This window comes from Serinus canaria, chromosome 5 (assembly GCF_022539315.1).
Source record: "Serinus canaria isolate serCan28SL12 chromosome 5, serCan2020, whole genome shotgun sequence".
In the NCBI taxonomy this organism is placed as follows: Eukaryota; Metazoa; Chordata; class Aves; order Passeriformes; family Fringillidae; genus Serinus; species Serinus canaria.
The window spans coordinates 46,358,768-46,377,047 of record NC_066319.1 but is presented as its reverse complement, the minus strand read 5'-3'; the positions used below and the strand labels follow the sequence as shown (position 1 = coordinate 46,377,047).

The window sequence follows — 18,280 nt, the reverse complement described above, 5'->3', positions numbered from 1 at the left end:
TCAAAATCAAAAGAACTATAAAGATTTTTCTCCCATCCTCTTGCTAACCCTGATGGTGGTGGTTGATTGTCTGCAGAAGGAGAAAGAAAACCACAACAGAATGCCCAAGAATGGGTCCTTTTAGAGTTCTGTGTAAGATCCATGCAGCTTTATGACAGAGCAGCAATATCCAAAGATGAGGAAAATGCTTTGGTTGCCTTCAGCTAGCATGTTAAAAGAAAGGTGTGCTCCCCTTCCATATAGGTAAAAGTGCTCGTTAGCTGATGAAGCAGGAATGACACTCAAATTATTGATGGAAAGAAGGTAGAAGTGTGAAATGCCTCCTGTCATTTACAGCATGTGTAATCAGAAGAATTTCAGTGTCTCTCCTTGCTGTGATTTAAAGTTCTTCTCGGCACATAGGGAAGTTGACAAAGGTGAAGACATTGAACTCTATCATTATAGATAAACACAGGAAAATAGCATAAAGCAGCAACACGTAGATGCCTAACTTCCTGTCAAGTTTCCACTTATTTACATGGATTCCAAACACCTGCAAGCAAACAGAGTGTCAGTTAATAAAGTTCTGAAGGAGACTTTTTGAAACAACCATTACAAGCTAAAAATGAGAGTCTTTTGAATTAGAGGACTTGCAGGAAGACAAAAATAAATTCTCAATATTTTATAGATCAAAAAGGCAACATACCTTGATGACTTGGTTCTGGGTCTCAGTTGTCCTACAACTGTATTACAAAATATTCAATGAACTGAACTAAACTAATGTCCCTCCCTCAAGTGTTCCCCTGCAAGTCCTTTATGTCCCACTAGTACACCAGCACCTAATGCCCATTCTTTCAACAGCTTCAAAAGAGGTGCTCTACTTGCTTATTTGCTGAGGTCCAGAACTAAGCAAAGCAACAAAATCCTCACAAAGGCAACTATTTTCCACGGTGTTCAGTGCCTCTGAATTATTATTTCTTTTGCTCAAAACATTGCTCTGAGTTTGCTGTGGGAGGGTCTGTGCAAATCAGGGTACTCAGCAGAACAAACGAGGCTGTAATAGATGCCTCAAACTCAGGTGATCTGGCTTCTGCTAGGAAAAGATTTTTTTCAGAAAAGCATGAAAGTCTAGCACAGTAATGCCTCTGCATAATCCTCCCATTTTTTCCCAAGTGCTGATTAACAATATGCATGCAGCAACACCAGATACAAATGTGTACAGAACACCGGGGCTGTTTCACGGGCACTGTGAGGTATGGCAGGCTGGGGATAAGAAATGAAAGAACACATTCTCACACCTTATAGATCACATACATTAGGAAGTTAGCAGAGTGAACAGCCCTGGCCATTCTATCACTTAAGTCATGCACAGGTGATGTGAAGCTTTGTAAGACTTAGTCATGCAACAGTGTGAAATCTCCAGTGGTGACCACCTCCTCTACAAAGCCTCCCCAGGCAATCAGTGAAAGATGTTAGTATAAGTGGATATTTTTATACCTTTTTGTTTCCTTATACCTGATTTGATTCTTCCTACAGAGCGTTCCCTGGGAGTCAAGCAGGAACAGACCTTAAGTACCAGCAAAACTGACTTTTCAAACAGAATTATTGTTTCACCTTAAGAAGTCATGGGCTACAAGGGTGTGCTGAGTCACATTTAGTATGTCTTGTCCAAGTCCTGAGGTTCACAGTCCTCACAGACTAGTCTTCACTAAGGGTTTAGGCTACAGCACTTGATTGACTTGGCTGGTTTCGGAAATCAGAGACAAGGGCAAATGTGATGAAGCACAACAGGTCTTGTCTCAGCCTAGAGACAGGCCAGGGGTATGGACATAGGACCACAGAAGTACTACTGGATTCGAAAATTTCAACACTGCCACTGAAATCCATGGGACCTACACATATCCAAAATCTCTTGCACCAAATGCCAGATTACAGTCCTCACTGAGGACAATGGTAGCTCTTCAACTCATGGTAGTGCTTGAAGAAATCAATGCTAAGTATTTCTGTTTTATCCTTCTGTAACATGCAAATACCTAACAAGTATTTTCAAATTGAAATACTTGTAGATGCTCTAATACTTACAGTAAGTGCCACTGATCCTAGCAAAAGTGCAACCGAATAAACCAATCCTTTGCTGTTAATTTTAACCTGTGGAAATCAGAAAATACTTTTAAAATGCTGACCATATAACTGTGCTTTGGAGATCAAAAATCAATTTACTGATTTAAAGTCCACCTCCTGCTTTGAGCAGTGCCTTACATATTTTAAACGATGCAAATCCGTAACAGATGTATCCTAATGAAGAATGGGAAGATTAGGGAATCAAACCGAATGTAAAGTAATCCCATCTCCATTAAAAAAAGAAAGGAGCATTTATAACGGATTTTATGCAAAAAATCCTCGGAAGAGAGAGATATGCTGTTATTTGGTCTTAGTTACAAAAATGCTGAGGTACATGGAGACAGGTTCACTGGAAGTTGTGTAGCAAGAAAATGAGAGAGCCATGGACCATCCATGGCAACAGCTTTCTGCTACACAGTGTATGTATTCCAGTTGACAAACTGGAAATTAATTGCAGCTTTTGGAAGACAAGTTGCTTTCTTAACTGGGTTCCTTGGCAAAGAAATACTACCTTATTTAGCAACTAATAACACGATCAACAGATTGCTTTTAAATTTATTCTGTTTGCATGCTTTCTTTTTTTAGGATTTTTAAAAAATAGAATGAAAGTGCAAATGAAAGATTTGCCAAGTATACATACAGTCGATCCATAATCGATCGCCATGGTCTGCAAACCCCATGGAACACCAAGTCCCACCAGAATGTCAAAGACATTGCTCCCTACTGTATTGGATACTGCCATGTCACCAAGGCCTGCAGAGAAAACAAACAAACAAACAAAATCTTTGATAAAATCAAAGTACGTGGCCATTAGTCTGTGCACTGGAGGAAACTAAAGGGGAATGATCCACTTTGATCCAATCCCCCTTGGCCAGAGCATCTGAGGTAGGGAGACAATTTCCCTAACATTGGCCTGATTTCTGAAAAGTGTGCAAAAATTGCTTACTCCAACTACACCTTCCTCGTGTTTTGCAAAGCCTTTACAGGGTGTGTGGTAGCCATGCAGCACCCGAGGTCTATGTCAAAGTCTTGTTCCAGGTAGCCTGCAGCCACAGCGAACTTGAAGATTATGTACTGGATTTACTATGTGGATATGTGACCTTTCTCTCATGTGAGAGATCCTGAAAATAACCAACCAGATGACAGTCAAAGATATTATGAACTTCTGTGGGGCTTAATCAGTAATAATTTCACTACAAGATCAGTAAAATACTACAGGAAAGGAAAGGAAAAGAAATGTAAATGGTGGTAAAGTACCTAAGTATTATTCAAAATCTACTTCTAATGCTCACCACAGGCTGGCATTTCATTCTGCACCAGTGTAAGCGGACAAGAGGAAGGCAAAATTCTTTCTGTCCCTGCTGACTTCCCTTAGACCTGGCCTAACTATTTAATCACTTCCACTAAGTGAATACTGGAAAGGAAGGAACTGAAAAGGAACTCTGACATAAATGGGACATGTCCCAAATATAGTTTCAGAGTAAACAGAGGGAGACAGACAGTACCATACCATAAATACATGATCTGTAAGGTAATGCTTTGGATCTAATGATGGTAGTGTCCATCTATACCTGTCTCCATTCGTTAGTGGACAACTCCTTGAATTCAAGTAGTGCAGTCCCTGTACTGTCTTTAAGGGCATTGGGCCCCTTTTGTCTATCTTACTTTTTAGAGCAAACAATCTTTGCAGTATTTTTGTCTAGTACAACAGAAGAACTAATCTAAAGCAGCATTCTGTTCATTTAAAAATGTAACATTCTCCTTGTTCTTGAAAAAAACCTTTTTGCTTAAATTTATACACGTGCAAAATTAATTTAGTAGGAAGGTGGTCCCATAATAATTCTGAAGACTTTATTGTACTGTTTTTGTAAGAATATTCTGCACACAACAAATAATGCAACATGGAAAATTATTTGCTTTAAATATATAACACTTTTCAAGCAAGCAACATTTAACAGCACTGCTCCTATCTCAAATTACAAAGGTGGGGCTTTTGAGTACTTAATTTATCATTGAAAAGCCCTTGTTGTTTGCTCAATGATGTGTGCTGGAGATATCATTATCTGATAAAAAAAAGGCAATGGGAATTGAAATACTGGAAAAGAATAAAATTAGGTCTTTTTTTATTCTACTGCTGTGCAGAGGATCACACTGTCAGCTCTAACGTTTTTCAACCACAGGAAGAGATGCTGCTACCAGCATTTTACAAATAGAAAAAGGAAACATGATGAAACTTAAACAAAATTAAAAGATAAATGAGAAAGCTTTTGACAATTTCAAATGGACAGCTGAGGAGAATGCAGATGTCAGTAATCCAAAACTCTTTCCAGTGCAGCTCTTCATATGGTCCAGTGGGAAAGAGGTCTGCATTTGGATGAGAACCCTGCCTGAAGCAACAACACCTCTGCTGGATCCTCTCAAAGCACTTCACTTCCTTGGATTTGAGAGGGCTTCTAGAAATCAATACAAGTTTTACATGGAGAAGTGCTGGTCAGTGCTACTTCTTCAAAGTAGTTTTTAATAGCTGATATTCTAGTTTTGTCTATGACTTTTGTCTTTTTACCCTGACTGATACAACATGCATGGGACATCTGAGGTTGAATTACCTTCTAGAATGCTAGAATGCCCCATCCCAAGAAGCAAAAGATAATTTTTTGGTTCACAATAATTAGCAAACTGTTTTGGTTTTTAATGAGGTTCTCAAACAGTAAAAATTAAAATAAAATTATAGAATTGCATTGACAATTTGCATGTATGGAGGGAACAATCTTACATATGTAAGATTGCAGTTATGCTTCAGCAGACACAGTACCTTGTCTTGCTACTATTAAGCTGGCCATGCAGTCTGGGACACTTGTTCCTGCAGCCAGGAAAGTAATGCCCATGATCACATCTGGTATCCCAAGGGTGTATCCAATCACAGTCACCTGAACAAGGAGGAAGGCAGATTAACTTATCATATTTGGAAAGTCTCCTCATTCCAAAGAGGAGAGTATGCCAGTCGTGGCATACTCTTTAACTTTGATTTCTGGTGTGGACTCTAACAGGAATAGACTCAGAATACTTATCCATTTTTGCAAATTAAATACTTGTGGAATAACCAGCCTAAAACCAACCCTGTGCAAAGGAAAAGTACGTTGGGTCTTATTATTCAACATTCTATGGACAAACAAAATCTCCATTTCCCGTTGTACTAACATGACATACTGCTGGTTTAAGGAGATACAGTAAAATCTGCGGGTTGGGGTTTTTTTGGTTTCCACAAATGGCAGGATTCTCACTAGCTCTATTCTCAAAAGGACTGCAACCAATATTGTATTGTAATATAGCGGCAGAGATATAAAGAACTTATTATAACCAAACACACGAAGAAGGAACTAGTTTCTTGTGTGGCTTCTCATATAATCCTAAAGTGAGCACGTCTGTTATACTGTCCCCTGATATTCCAGATGCAGCTTGAAAAGAGCTTAAAGAACCACTGAAGATTGCAGCAGAGCTCTTAGAAAGGACAGGGAACTGTATTTAGCTGGAATATCCAAAGAGGGCTGAAAAAAACATCAAGAAAAGGCAGCTGAAAAGGAACCAGGCTTGTGAGAGTGAGAAGACTGAACCAGGGACAGACAGCTGTTTCCCTGCTGAGACTGCTAAGGATGGAAGTCTTCTAGGCTATGTGTTGTTTTCTTGAAATAGTTTGCCAGTCTATCACACGAGGAAAATTGGACCCTACACTGAAGAAAAGGTGTATTTTAGGAACTCAACTGACAAACCTTATCTTCAGGGGCAAGCAGAGGCCCAAGAATAGAAGTCAGCATGACTCTCTTGCTGAGACTGGTAACAAGGTACTGTGGCCCAGCTGCCTCTTAAAGCAGTACGGGCTGCAGCCTTAATGAGCACCTCTCTCAGTTGAGAAGGGAATATCTATATATGGAACCAAGGTACACAGTATGACCCTCCAAAGGACATATAATATGATACAAATGTGTGGCTTTGGCTGGCAAATGAATTTCTTAGACATAGTCTATGTTAGAGGGTTGTTTTACAATGCAAAAATTATATAAAAGGTTGCAAAAAGTATACAGAAAAGACAATCTTTCATGAGAGGAAACATAAAGTAGTTTTCAAATACCTGACAGGCATTTGAGGAAAATAGAGATGTTCTCCACTACCTTCCTGTATTGTACTGTGCCCTATACAGTAAAGGCCCAATTACTTCTGCAGAAAAAAAGTCAGGAAAAATCTAAAATTATAATAATTGTTGTATGAGCTGAAGAGACTGCACTACAATTACCTACCTTTCTTTGACAAGTGCACAGAAGATTTTTACATACTTTGAGAGGCACATTTCACTCAGTATGAAGTCCTGCTACATACACTTACCATCCACACCATGAAGTAGGAGAACAAGGCAATCCAGAGAGTGGACAAGACAAATGTCAGCATAAAGCACTTCTCCCAGCGTGGCTTGCTGCAGTTTGGAATTGTGGTGAACAGCAAGAATATCAGCGGCCAAGTCAAAAGCCATTTAATTTTGTTCATTTTTCCATCTGCAGGACAAAGGAAAGAAACAGTTGAGCTTTCCCATCACTATGCCAAGCTCAGTTCCACCTCTTTAAGCAGGGCAGATGATCCCAGAAGGATGTTTACAATCGTGCATGGCAGCTCATTTTCCAGGGTACCTTTAAACTACACTTGGCCTTGTCACTTTCAGCCAAGTTCCGCATGCTCATCCAGAATCTTCTCATAGTTAAGTCTGCCAAGATCTATGAAAATCCATGGAAGAATTACAATGATTTAAAATCACAGATGATATTAAAAGCAAAATTAAGTCAAGTTTGTTGCTCTTTTAAATGTATTACTACCAATCCAGAATTAAAAGGAAAACCCCAACAACAAAACCAACCAAACAAAACAGCCGACCCTCTCATCTTAATAGAAATATCAAAGTCCAAGTGGTGAAAATAACTTTTACATTCTGTGAAGCAACAGAAAACAGAAGCACAAGACCCAACCTATGAACATGGCAATTTTTTCACATGCCTTATTGTTCTAACTTGGGCAGAAATTTAAATAAACCAATACTTAGAAGACCTAGATTTGTTAAGTCTCTCTATCTGCATACAACACCACCTTGAAATGGTAAAAGAAAACTTTTGGAAAAAGAAACAAGGGAGTGACCTCCCTTGTACAGCTCTCTAAAATCAGCTGGTGAGAAATACCCAAGAACTGTCATCACTGAAGACTGGCACACACCCTTGTCATTTGTTTAAAATTTACAGTATTGCAAATGTAATCACAATGCATAAAACAGAACTATTTTATAACTGGGCCATCAGTAAATGGGGGACTATTCCTACAGCTCATGAGGAATCCTTCAAGCAGGACAACAAACTTGTCCATCAGGCTGAGTGAGAGTATCACAACCAACATCGTGGCCATTTTGGCTTGGGCTTTCTTTACATTGTGTTTCCACCCAAGTAGAGGTTTCCATCATTAACTCATGATGCTGTGTTTGAGATCTACTAAAATATGCTGTTTTGAATAGAATCATTGATCACATTGAAGGAAATCATCAGGTAAATCTTCCAGCAAAGTTATTTAGCTAAGTTATAAAGAACAATTACTAACCAGCTCCTATCAATTTCACCAGTAATTTTCTTTCAGCAAAGACTTTGGGATTTAAGATGTATTTACCAGGAATTTTTGTTAGTGATTTTAATTGGATTGAACTCAGTCGTCTCGACCAATGCACACCAGGATGCAATGAAATTTAATATTCAACATTTAAAAATTAATAATACTTTTATAATTTGTGAATTTACTAGTTTAATTTAACTTGTTGAGTCCAAATGTCTTTATTAATTTATTTTTGGATATATTCTAGAACTGTATTTTCTTGCTTGAGTTATGAAACAGCTTTCTAACTCAAGATTTTCTTGTGAATTTTGAGATGTCATCAACTCACCAGGAAATCTTAGACTAAGCTTTGCTCTTTAGTCCCAGTTATAGCTTGTGACTGTGGAACTTCTAATGCATAAAACTACTGAAGTGTCCCAGGGTCATTTCTAATTCTAGACTTTTACACGCCGCTGAGGATCTATTACAGATTTTACAGGGAAGACCTTTTCTCTCTGCTTATGTATACTTCTGCACAGATGTTTATTAAAACAGTTATCTTTTACCTTTTCTGTCCAGGAAATGACACTTCTTGGCTCATTTCTCTCTTTATTTGTTAACAAGGCTGTAAATATTCTACAAAATATCCTAGGGTACTTTATACCTGCTCCTGCTTAATTTGTTACAGTTTGGACTACTTAAAAATTCCTAGATAGTTAATTTTTGCTCTGTGTGCTAAAGTTGCTAAGCTTGGTTCATAGTCCAACAAGTCAGCATGGCCTAGGCCAGTAACACCCCCAGCACATAATCCCAAATGCAGGGTCAGTGGATGACTGAGTGAAAAAATTGGGGATCCAATTCTGATCTGTGTGGGTGTAATAGGACTGCCTTTGGTGCTGCTACACATAGGCAGTGCCATTTCTCTTTCCAGTAACATAAATAAAATAAACAGAATTGCCTTAAGAAGAAATAGAGCCTCTGTTGGAGAATACATCTTGTCTGGGATCCTGTTTAGTATCCTGAATTACTCAAACAAATGCTTAACTGAGAATGCATAATGCCTTACCACTGGCACAGCTATGTTTGCTCATTTCCAAGAAAACCTAATTACTAGTGGAGGAGGGCTTGCCTTTCCATTATCTTTGCTGAGTTTGAATGGATGTGTGTCAGATTAAAATTCCTGGCTCTATTAGTGGTGATGTTTTCCCCACACAACGTCTTGAGTTGAAACTGCTTAGCTAGATGGTTTGTGGGAGTGATATTTGCATTCATTACATGGCAACAGGCTCGAGACTTTGGGAAGAGCAGTGTGTAACTCTGGGCTTTGCTGGGTTAACAAGAGAAGCCCCGTGGCCATTTGCAGTTAGCCTGGAATACTTTGGAACCACCATGGCCAAAGCAGCTGACTTGACACCTTCTACAGTGGCTTCTCTTTTGTGTTTTGGTTTTCTAGCTTTCATAAACTTTTAGATAAAACCTTAAGTATATCTGGCCTTGGTTTTACCTCAGGCCTTTTCACTCCTACCGTTCTAGGTCATGGAATTTGTGTGGCACATTGCTAAAGAAGTCTACTCTTATACTGTAACTTGGCAGTTTTTTAAGACTTTCAAGTACATTTAGCAGCAACCTCAATGAAGTGAGACTTTATTTTTTCAGGAAACTGATGACTTTATTCATTCCACCTGGCTTAGAGGAATGCACAATCAATATACAGCTAGAAGATGCAAAGTATTTTTTTTTAGTTCTTCTGAAAGTACTTTTTCTGTTCTGTTGTTTTGGTTTTGATCACCCACTCTAAAATACCAATTTAAAAGATTTATTGATAAAGATGTTACTGTGAAGTATGCTTATAGCTCATGACAAATTGTTTTACAACTGTTGAGTAGCTCCCTAGTACATCTGCAAGGAAGAAAATTATCATTCCCACTTAGGCCATTATTCAATACACAGCTGTTGTGTTCCATTACAAGACCCCAGTGCAGTTGTTCTAACAGTGGTACCACCCACTCCTGGGAGCCCTGGCTTTAAAGGCTCCTGCAGCAACCCACACAACTGAGGAAAGGTGTATTTTGCAAACCCCCCCAATAATAAAAGAATATTACACAATATTATTACAGAAATAAACACTGGTCTACTTTCTGTTCACAACACTCTGCTGTAAAACAAGAAGATGAGGGTTTTTCTGCAAGGAGTTGTTTTCACTACTTCATACATCCATTTCTTTCTGTTTCCACAGATATTTGGAAGCCAAGCACGCCAAGTATTTCAGAGAGGTATCATTACAAAAGAGCGTGATTACAATGTTTCTGAAAATGAAGTGGCAGCCCTACAACAAAGAGCTCTGTTAATTTTCAACACATTCCTGGGCTAGTCATCTTTCCAGATGTTATGCTCACAATAATTACTTTCCCATGCAGATAGTGTGTCCTGGTGAACAAAGCCAGCAACACATATCACAGCACTGAGAAGAAACAAGTATTTCCTTAAGGAACTAGAGAAACCACTTCCTACAGAAAACATAGAGTCCTATTTGCAACACTCCCAGACAGCTGAGAGGAGCTCCCTGTAAAAGTGTGAAATGACCTTTGCATTTACCTTTAGATCAGAAGTGTACTCTGGAAGTAAATGCACTGACTGACCCCACTTAGTGTTACCAGGTTTGCAATTTTAGTCTGCAATATGGAGCAGCCTTGAATCACACCAGTAGAGCCAGAGGCACAAAATCAAAAGTGCTCCAAGTAATTATGGGCATTTTATCCACAGGACCAAGCTGGGGCTAGTCTGAAACAGAACTTCCAAAGGTACATAGTGCAGACAGCCCACATGTCCTAGTAGTAAACTGCAGAGAAAAAATTTTTCAAGTTTTAACAGAGTGGAGTCTGTAACTACACCATCAGGAATCACATCTAAGTTATTGTAGCTAGTTAAATTTGACTGCTTTTCCACTTAGTTTTCCCTTTAAAAGCGTGTCAGCCAAGCACAGATCTCAGCTCCAAACATTAGTTAGCTCAGGTCATGCCTAAACCTTCCCAAGTGAAAGAAGCATCTCCTTGCACAAAGCAATGACCCAAAAAAACTGATCCAAAAAAAATTATAACATCCCTGGAAGGCATGAGTCTAACTGGCACACAGGAGCCTCATACCTGTATGTTTGTGAATTCATATAAATGAAGGAAACTTGAAAACTGGGAAAGATATTCTCTAATTAAAATGAGAAAGGCTTCCTGAAGTTTCCTACCAATTGCTGTTTTTCCAGGGATTTTTTGTTGATGGTAAACAGAGTAAAAATGAGGCACATCCAGACTCACCTAAAAAGATTACTGCTGCAAAATTTATCATGCTTCACTTAATAATTTTTTAATTTTTTAAATTCCTTTTTTATCTTTTTAAATCTCTATAATTTTTCATTTGGGAAGGACAAAACTCAACCAACCAAACAAAAAAACTCAACATGTTTTTTCTCCAATTAAAAATGATTTTCCAAACACCTGTGTCCTTGGTTTTAATTAAGCTTTTTATTTACAAAGATGAATTTACACCCACATATAATTATCAATATCAAGTCAATTTTCAACCCAAAAATGTGTAAAAGTAACACATTTGCTTCTACACTAGAAATTCTGTAATCACCCAGACAGCAAGTAAATTTTTGTTAGAAAGTTCTGTTCATCAGAGTTCAGACTGATTGGAAAACTTCAATATAAGTAAATTAGACAATCAGAAAACTTAATTAGTTTCTAGTCATGTCCAGTATCCAAAACACAACAGAGAAATACAATTTTTTCTCCCAAGTATAGTACACAATCTAGAAAAAAAATGAAGCAGATACAACAGACGAGATCCAGTGTGAATTTTCCACCAGGATTATTTTCCACAAAAAAATATCTGTTGCAAAATATTTTTAAAAATTCTTAGAAAATAGTTTTCAATTTTTCATTAGGAGAATTAACACACCAGCTGATTCTCCACCTTCTTGGAAAATTCTTATTGATTTCAGTTCTGCAAATTAACCTATAAATTGTGGAGGCAGGAGATTCTCTGTAGGAGCACTCTAGAAAAAAGCCATGTAGAGTGTGTAAAACAGTATCCAAAGAGGCTTCCAAGTGGGCAGCAGACATAATAAAATATTTTTATTGCAGTTCTCCTGCAACAGACCTTTGGAAACTTTTTATTGCTTTGGAAAATACCAAGGTTTTACTTCTCATCCTCATCCAAAACAGACTATTTTTCAACCTACTGATACTCTTCTCGGAAGTTTCATTTTCCAGAATACAAGTTCCCAATTCCAGACTGTGAAATCTGTCCAAAACAACTCAGATTTCTATTTTCAGCCTGTGCCTTTACAACGCTTTGAATATTTGGATTTATGCCAATAATCTTCTCTTAAATACGCATTTTCAGTACAGAGAAAACTGGTCTACAAAAAAGAATTTGCTCCAGTACACAGAAACAAGCTTTACTCTCAGAATTACCATAGGTTTACACGAGATAACATTCAAGTAAAGTAAGATGTAACTGAACAGAGGTACTCCACATGGGGTTAACTTGGCTGGATTTTGGCCAAGTTTTAGCCTTGCTGTCTAACAAAGAGCTACAGCCTCCTGAGTGTTCAGGTGAGGTGCACTGGGTTTGCCTTGTCCTTGTGCACTGTTTCTAATGACTGAAGACATCAAGGGAAGTGAGTAGGAGCCAGGCTCAAAGTAAGTAAAAGGTTCTTCACAAAATCATGAAGCTCCTTCCCAAAGGATGCTGTGGGTGTTAAATGTTTGCAACGATTCAATGACAATTAAGACATTAACATTAGGTTAACAAAGAAGAAACACACCAAGGAATTTTAGATCAAAATTTTCCATCCAGACCAAGAAGTTCCTTGAGGTGAAAACAGCTAACAATAACTTGCCCTGTCTCTCTCTTCCCCAGGCTTCTTCATAAAATTGTGGCTGGAGTCAGAATATTGAGATAAATGTTTGTTTTGACCAAGTACAAACATTTTACATGTTTTTAGTTGATACTGTTATTTTTTTTTTTTTTTTTGCTTCTATCCTACACATTATCTTTGTATTTTGGATCCAAACAAAAATGGATAGGATTGCTAATCTCCTTTATTGCCATCTCATTTTAGCTTGAGGAATTATTATTCCTGTTTTAGCCAACACCATCATGACTTATATAAAGCATCCATGCTCCAATTCTGTAAGAGAAGTAGTTCTTCATTCCTGTGAAATGATCAGGAGCTGAGATCACAGAGTATTTTAAAGGGTGCTGAACATGTGACAGTGGAAGGGATTTAAGCATCCCAAGTACTGCACACAAGTACTTTTCTGAGTCTGTGCTCTAAAAGACCACTGAGCTATGCAAGGGCTTTAACACACCATTTTGTTGTCAACATATGCCTGCCCAGTTTTGTCCTATTTTATTCTCATCTGTGGGGTGTGTTTTTAAAGTTTAAGACCTGTTTTCAACTGTAGAGTAATCCAATTGCAAAGCTTCAAATGAGCCTTTCTCTTGGGAGATAATCATCAAAGTCTAAATGTTAGGTCAAGAAAAAAATTCCTTTTCTAAAGAGAATGTGGTTTTCCCACACAGAACCCAAAGGCAAAGGCTGCTTGAATGATATCAAAAGCAGTTTCCATAAACACTGTATGTTGTCTCCTTTGTCAGGATGGGCCTGAACCACACCCACACCCAGAGCAAATCTCTGGATGTTTGACAAAGGGATATATGCTGAAACAGTCTGAGGCTGTTTTCATGTAATGACTATATTCTCTATTTCTGCTTGCTCAAGCCCTACACTTCTTATTGCTGAGCACTCCTGTAGACAGAGGATAAAAAAGGAACAAGATGTAAAAGATGCATTTTGAGATGACAAATAAAAATTTGTCATCGATGAAACTAATTCTGAGATGAAACTTTACACTTCACTTACTCCTTTTTCAGAAAAAACCTCAAACTTGTTCTTGCAAAAGTATCTAGAATACACAATTTGAAGAAAGAAAGTAAAATCCCAAATTAGGCTAAAGAATGTGACTACAAAGCAGCACAAAAAAAGGGGTTGGGCCAACTCACAGCCATTGCAGTTGCAGCTCCTAAAATACAAGAATGGATTTTTTACCTAGGACACCACAACCAATTGGATTGAAAAGTCATACTGAAAACTGAAAGCCTATTCTTCAGAGAACACTTTCCAGTACTGAAAAAAATACATGAACTTCTGATCTTTAGAAAATGTATGTGCCTTATTCCCAGACTGAAAATAAATCAAAGACGACCAGAGGGGATTCTTGGAAACTCTCTGCAAACTACCTTTTCCCTGAAGCCAGTTTTAAATGTCCAGATTTTTTTAGGCTACTGATTGTAGCACAGTACTTTATCAACAGCAAAGCATGATGCTGGGTCCTCACATTTTCATCAAACTTATTAAAGTAGTGCTTTGGAAAGCATAATGAAAGAATTCTCAGTCAGAATATGAGTTGAGTAATGAGAATCCAACCAATAGATAATCCACTCCAGACAACAGGAGATGTCATTTCCTGAAGGTAATGATGAGGATTTTATACAATCTCTTATTCACTTTTATGCAACTCTCTTGAGCTCATGTTGAACTTTTGCTCCATTCAGTATGAATTGAATCACCAGTGGTTCCACCCTGGCCTGTTAAACCTCACTTTATCTTTAAAGACTTTCTCAAAAATGCAGGAAAAAAAAAGCATTTAAAGAAGACCAGTGACATAACTAATAACTCCCTCTTTAGTTCAAAGCATTTTGTCGATTGTGAATGTCACACACTTAGGAAGCTCTTATCTGGAATTTACCTATTTTTATTCATAAACAAGCTGCCTGGAAAGTAAGAAGAAATGCATGATTGCACTACACTCATCAAAACTTGTATCCAAAAACTTGTTAAAAACCATCTCAGTTTAAAAGTCCTCTTTGCCAATACATGCAAGAATGGTCAAGGTTTGGCACAGAGTGCTCATGGAAGCAGTGGCATCACAGTCTCAGTAACTTGGGTTAGCGGAGGATGCAGCAGCGCTGCGTTAACGCCTGCACTCAGTAATATCAGAGGGTTTTCCCAGCCTTAATGATTCCAGGATTCAACATGGTCAGATGCTCTGGGGAGACACTTTTCCTTCTTAGGAGTTGTTTATCAGTTTCTGTTACTATCATTACTATTGTTATTACTACTACTCTTATCATTAACATACTCATGTGCACAAGCATATTGCTGACTTGGATCCTGTTAGTTCACCACACAACAAAAATACTTTTTTTCACTATCTCATGAATTAACAGAAGCTCAGCTAAGGGGCCTATTTCAGTGATTTAGTTTGCTTCCATTCTTCACTCCAATCCATAACTGCTGACTGCAAGAAGCTTCTGTGGGAGCACAGTAACACAGGAAAACATACATTATCATCCAGTCTTCACACAGTATGCTTCAATGTTTGTTCAATCAAAAACATCTCTTATACAATGACAGCCCCTGAAGCAACGGGATCTCTAAGAAATTAGATATAACATGGAAAATCCTTCTTTTTCACTGGATGTGGTGTTTATCCATGCCAAGCAATTCTTATGTTAAACAGCAATTATGTGACAGACTTCATGTCTGTAAGGGCTGATCTAATCTCTGCTGTCTAATCTCCAAAGCATTTGGGCAGGAGTCAATCTCCAATGTGCCAAGGGCACCAGCACAAGAGGTTGGTTATACATAGCCCTTTACACCAAAGAATTTCCAAAAAATTTCAAAAGGTGAATACTATTGCATAAAGCTATTCTAACAAATTTAAACACTCTTTCTCCTCCCTAAATCTTTTTTACTTTTCATCCAAGAAGCCTCCCCCACTACAGTCACAAAAACAATTCATTACATATCTATACACCAACATTCCTCTGGCTTAGCAATTTCCAGCCAGTCATTATTAACTGAGGACTTCAAAATTACCGGTAGTGCAGTGCTCATCAGGTCATTTTGACATGTTTCAATATAAACTTCCTTTCCTGTTTTCCCTTCCCACCTCTGGCAAATCAGCACTTCTCCCATGGCTGTCCATGACTGGAAAACACTTTCCTGCTTTTAGCCACCCAGCCTCCAGCCCAGTTTTACTGTCAGCAAATCCATCCTTCAGACAGTCAAACCAATCCCTTTCCTCCTCTCTCCCCACCTATGTTGTCTTTCTTATATCCCAGCATTTGACATTTAAATTATCTTCTTTTCCAGGACTAGAAACATCTAGAAAGTAAGCCTTACCTGGCACTGAAAATGGAGTTAGACTGTCCTGCTCATTCTCCTCCTCCTGGTTCCCCACAGGGATGTTTCCATTTTCGATATTCTCCTGTCTCCTGCTCTGAAGTGCTTTGCTTGAGCCATTGGCAGATTGGATTAACCGCTGGCGCTGCAGTGTCAAAACACAGAACTGCCAGAGTTTAGAAAGCATTTACTTTGTGACATCTGAGCTTTGCTCTCTGTCCAGCCCCCATCACATGAGCCATGAAGTTTCTCCTCAAATCTTTCCTTTCAGTCAACAACAAACCTGTCAGTGGCCTACCTGTCTTCAGCAGGCATCAGGCTTCACCAGGTTAACCATCCACTTCAAAATTGCTGGCAGGAGTCTTTCAAGCCATGATGGAGAATGCTGTAACATTTGTTGTTCCACCCATGTTTGAACCAAAGTGGTATTCTAAAGCATTTCTCACTCAACAGTTCCCACTCATACCAGCAATAGCACCATAATCAAATGGTAACTGAAGACACCTCTGCACAATTAGCGTTGGCTTATGAATGACTCATTATCCAGGAGCTCTCCTTCTCAGATCCAACTCTTCTCCCTCCTTCTCAGCTCCATTCACTGAGGTAATTTTTCCTATTTTTAATTTCAAAAGGAAGACTAATCCTTGTTGCCCTTGTCTTGAGTACATGAAGCTCATAATTGGCCCTGCAGACATGTACAAGAACTGCTGCAGTTCCAACACACAGTAAAACAATTACAAGGATAGGTTTTAAACATGAGTATATATGTGCATATACTCATGTTAGTGCACTTGTGCACTACAGTGTTAGATGCAACAGTAAGTTCTTACTTTTATAAAAAAAGAATTATTTAAATTCATTAGATGAGGTAATGCAGGGTTGAAAAGGGTTCTCTTTTCCTGACAAACTAGCAAATTCCTAAAAAGTGCTCTGAAATGCCTTGAAAAATAAAGTAACTGCTCAACATGCAAAAAAATTTCTGAAAGCAGTATCAACATACTCTAGTGAAAAATAGAGAAAAATCCTATCTGAATACGTTGCAAAACTTATGAATATATAAGTGAGAATACATAAGACCATACATCCAAAATGCTCAAGTTTAAAGAATGTTTTTTGCAGATGTTTAAAGGGCCAAGTATCAGCTTTCTACCCACACAGCCATTAAGAATTTTTCTCTGATCAATGAATTGACTTCAAGGATTACAGAGTCAATTACTGCCATGTGCCCTGTCTGATCTTCTACTCCTGACCATAACAACTTTCACTATTTTACTGTAAAACTGGATTTTTGTTACAAATATATTAATAGTGCTTTCTTTTATTGTGGAATTCATAAGGCTGGCTAAACACATGAACTGTGTTATGATGTTGAAATTTATTTACTTGCCAGAGTAAATATTTCTCATATTTGATATTGTGGGAGCAAACTATAAAATCCTGGTAGGTAGGTAGGTGGGTAGGTAGGTAGGTCAAAGATTTCACCCTAGTGCTTCAGCGAGTTCAGAACAGCCACACTAGCCAAGTCCTGTCATTTCAGCTGCAGAGTAGGGAACAAGCAATATACACCCGTGAGAGTGTATCAAGTAAGAGAGAACTGAAACTGTCCAGGGCAAATTCCCATCATGAAAATATTTTGGTCCATTTTTCTTTTGAGTTGAGGACTGCAGTGGGTACTAAAGAGGTAGGTTAATCTCTGAAGGGATCCTGAAGTGTTAATAAAACAACACCAGTTTTTAAAATTTTTGGTTGCCTTGTCCATTATCCTTTTTTAACCTAACCACTTTTGTAATAATCAAAACCAATTCTGCTATAAATAAAATCTAAATGTGCACATATGCACACACACACACACACTGAAGTAAACATCTTATGTCAGGGAAATAAGGTAGTCCCTCCTTTTTGACTGCCCTCCCATTAAAACAGCCAACATTAGCAGCTGAGAATCTATCTTCAAATCTGCTCTCATACAGCTGCTTGAGAAAGACAGTTCTCTCCCAACCACAGGAACATAGGATAATGTAAATTCTGGGTCACCTTGAGCACAGCTCTTTGGTGACCCCTCAGCCTCATGGTCACTTTGTTACCCTAATGAACGTACGTCGTTAATGATGAGTCGGCTTGCCATCCGCATCCTGGTGCGTGGTCCAAACTTATTTGTGATCATGATCCGTAATCCAGCTTCAGGGAACCGGTACTTGGGAGGGCTGGAGCAGATTATCTCATCCACCATCACAACACTGTTTTTGCCATACTGCTGTATCCCCTTCACTAATGATCACAATGGACAGAGTTAGCAGTGGAAGTGACCCCACCATG

At 38.4% G+C, this 18,280-nt stretch overlaps 1 protein-coding gene across 1 annotated transcript in view; it reads right to left on the bottom strand.

The window, feature by feature from the left end:
• The window catches only part of LOC103826890 (ras and Rab interactor 3), a 157,331-nt gene that overhangs the window by 75,916 nt on the left and 63,135 nt on the right, over positions 1-18,280 (bottom strand). Inside the window, exons 11-17 of the mRNA XM_050974925.1 lie at positions 18,063-18,232; positions 15,965-16,109; positions 6,478-6,644; positions 4,913-5,027; positions 2,741-2,853; positions 2,062-2,127; positions 385-532 (exon numbers count right to left, since the gene is read on the bottom strand). Coding sequence (XP_050830882.1) covers positions 385-532; positions 2,062-2,127; positions 2,741-2,853; positions 4,913-5,027; positions 6,478-6,644; positions 15,965-16,109; positions 18,063-18,232 — 924 coding nt within the window. The remainder of the gene's footprint in view (positions 1-384; positions 533-2,061; positions 2,128-2,740; positions 2,854-4,912; positions 5,028-6,477; positions 6,645-15,964; positions 16,110-18,062; positions 18,233-18,280) is intronic.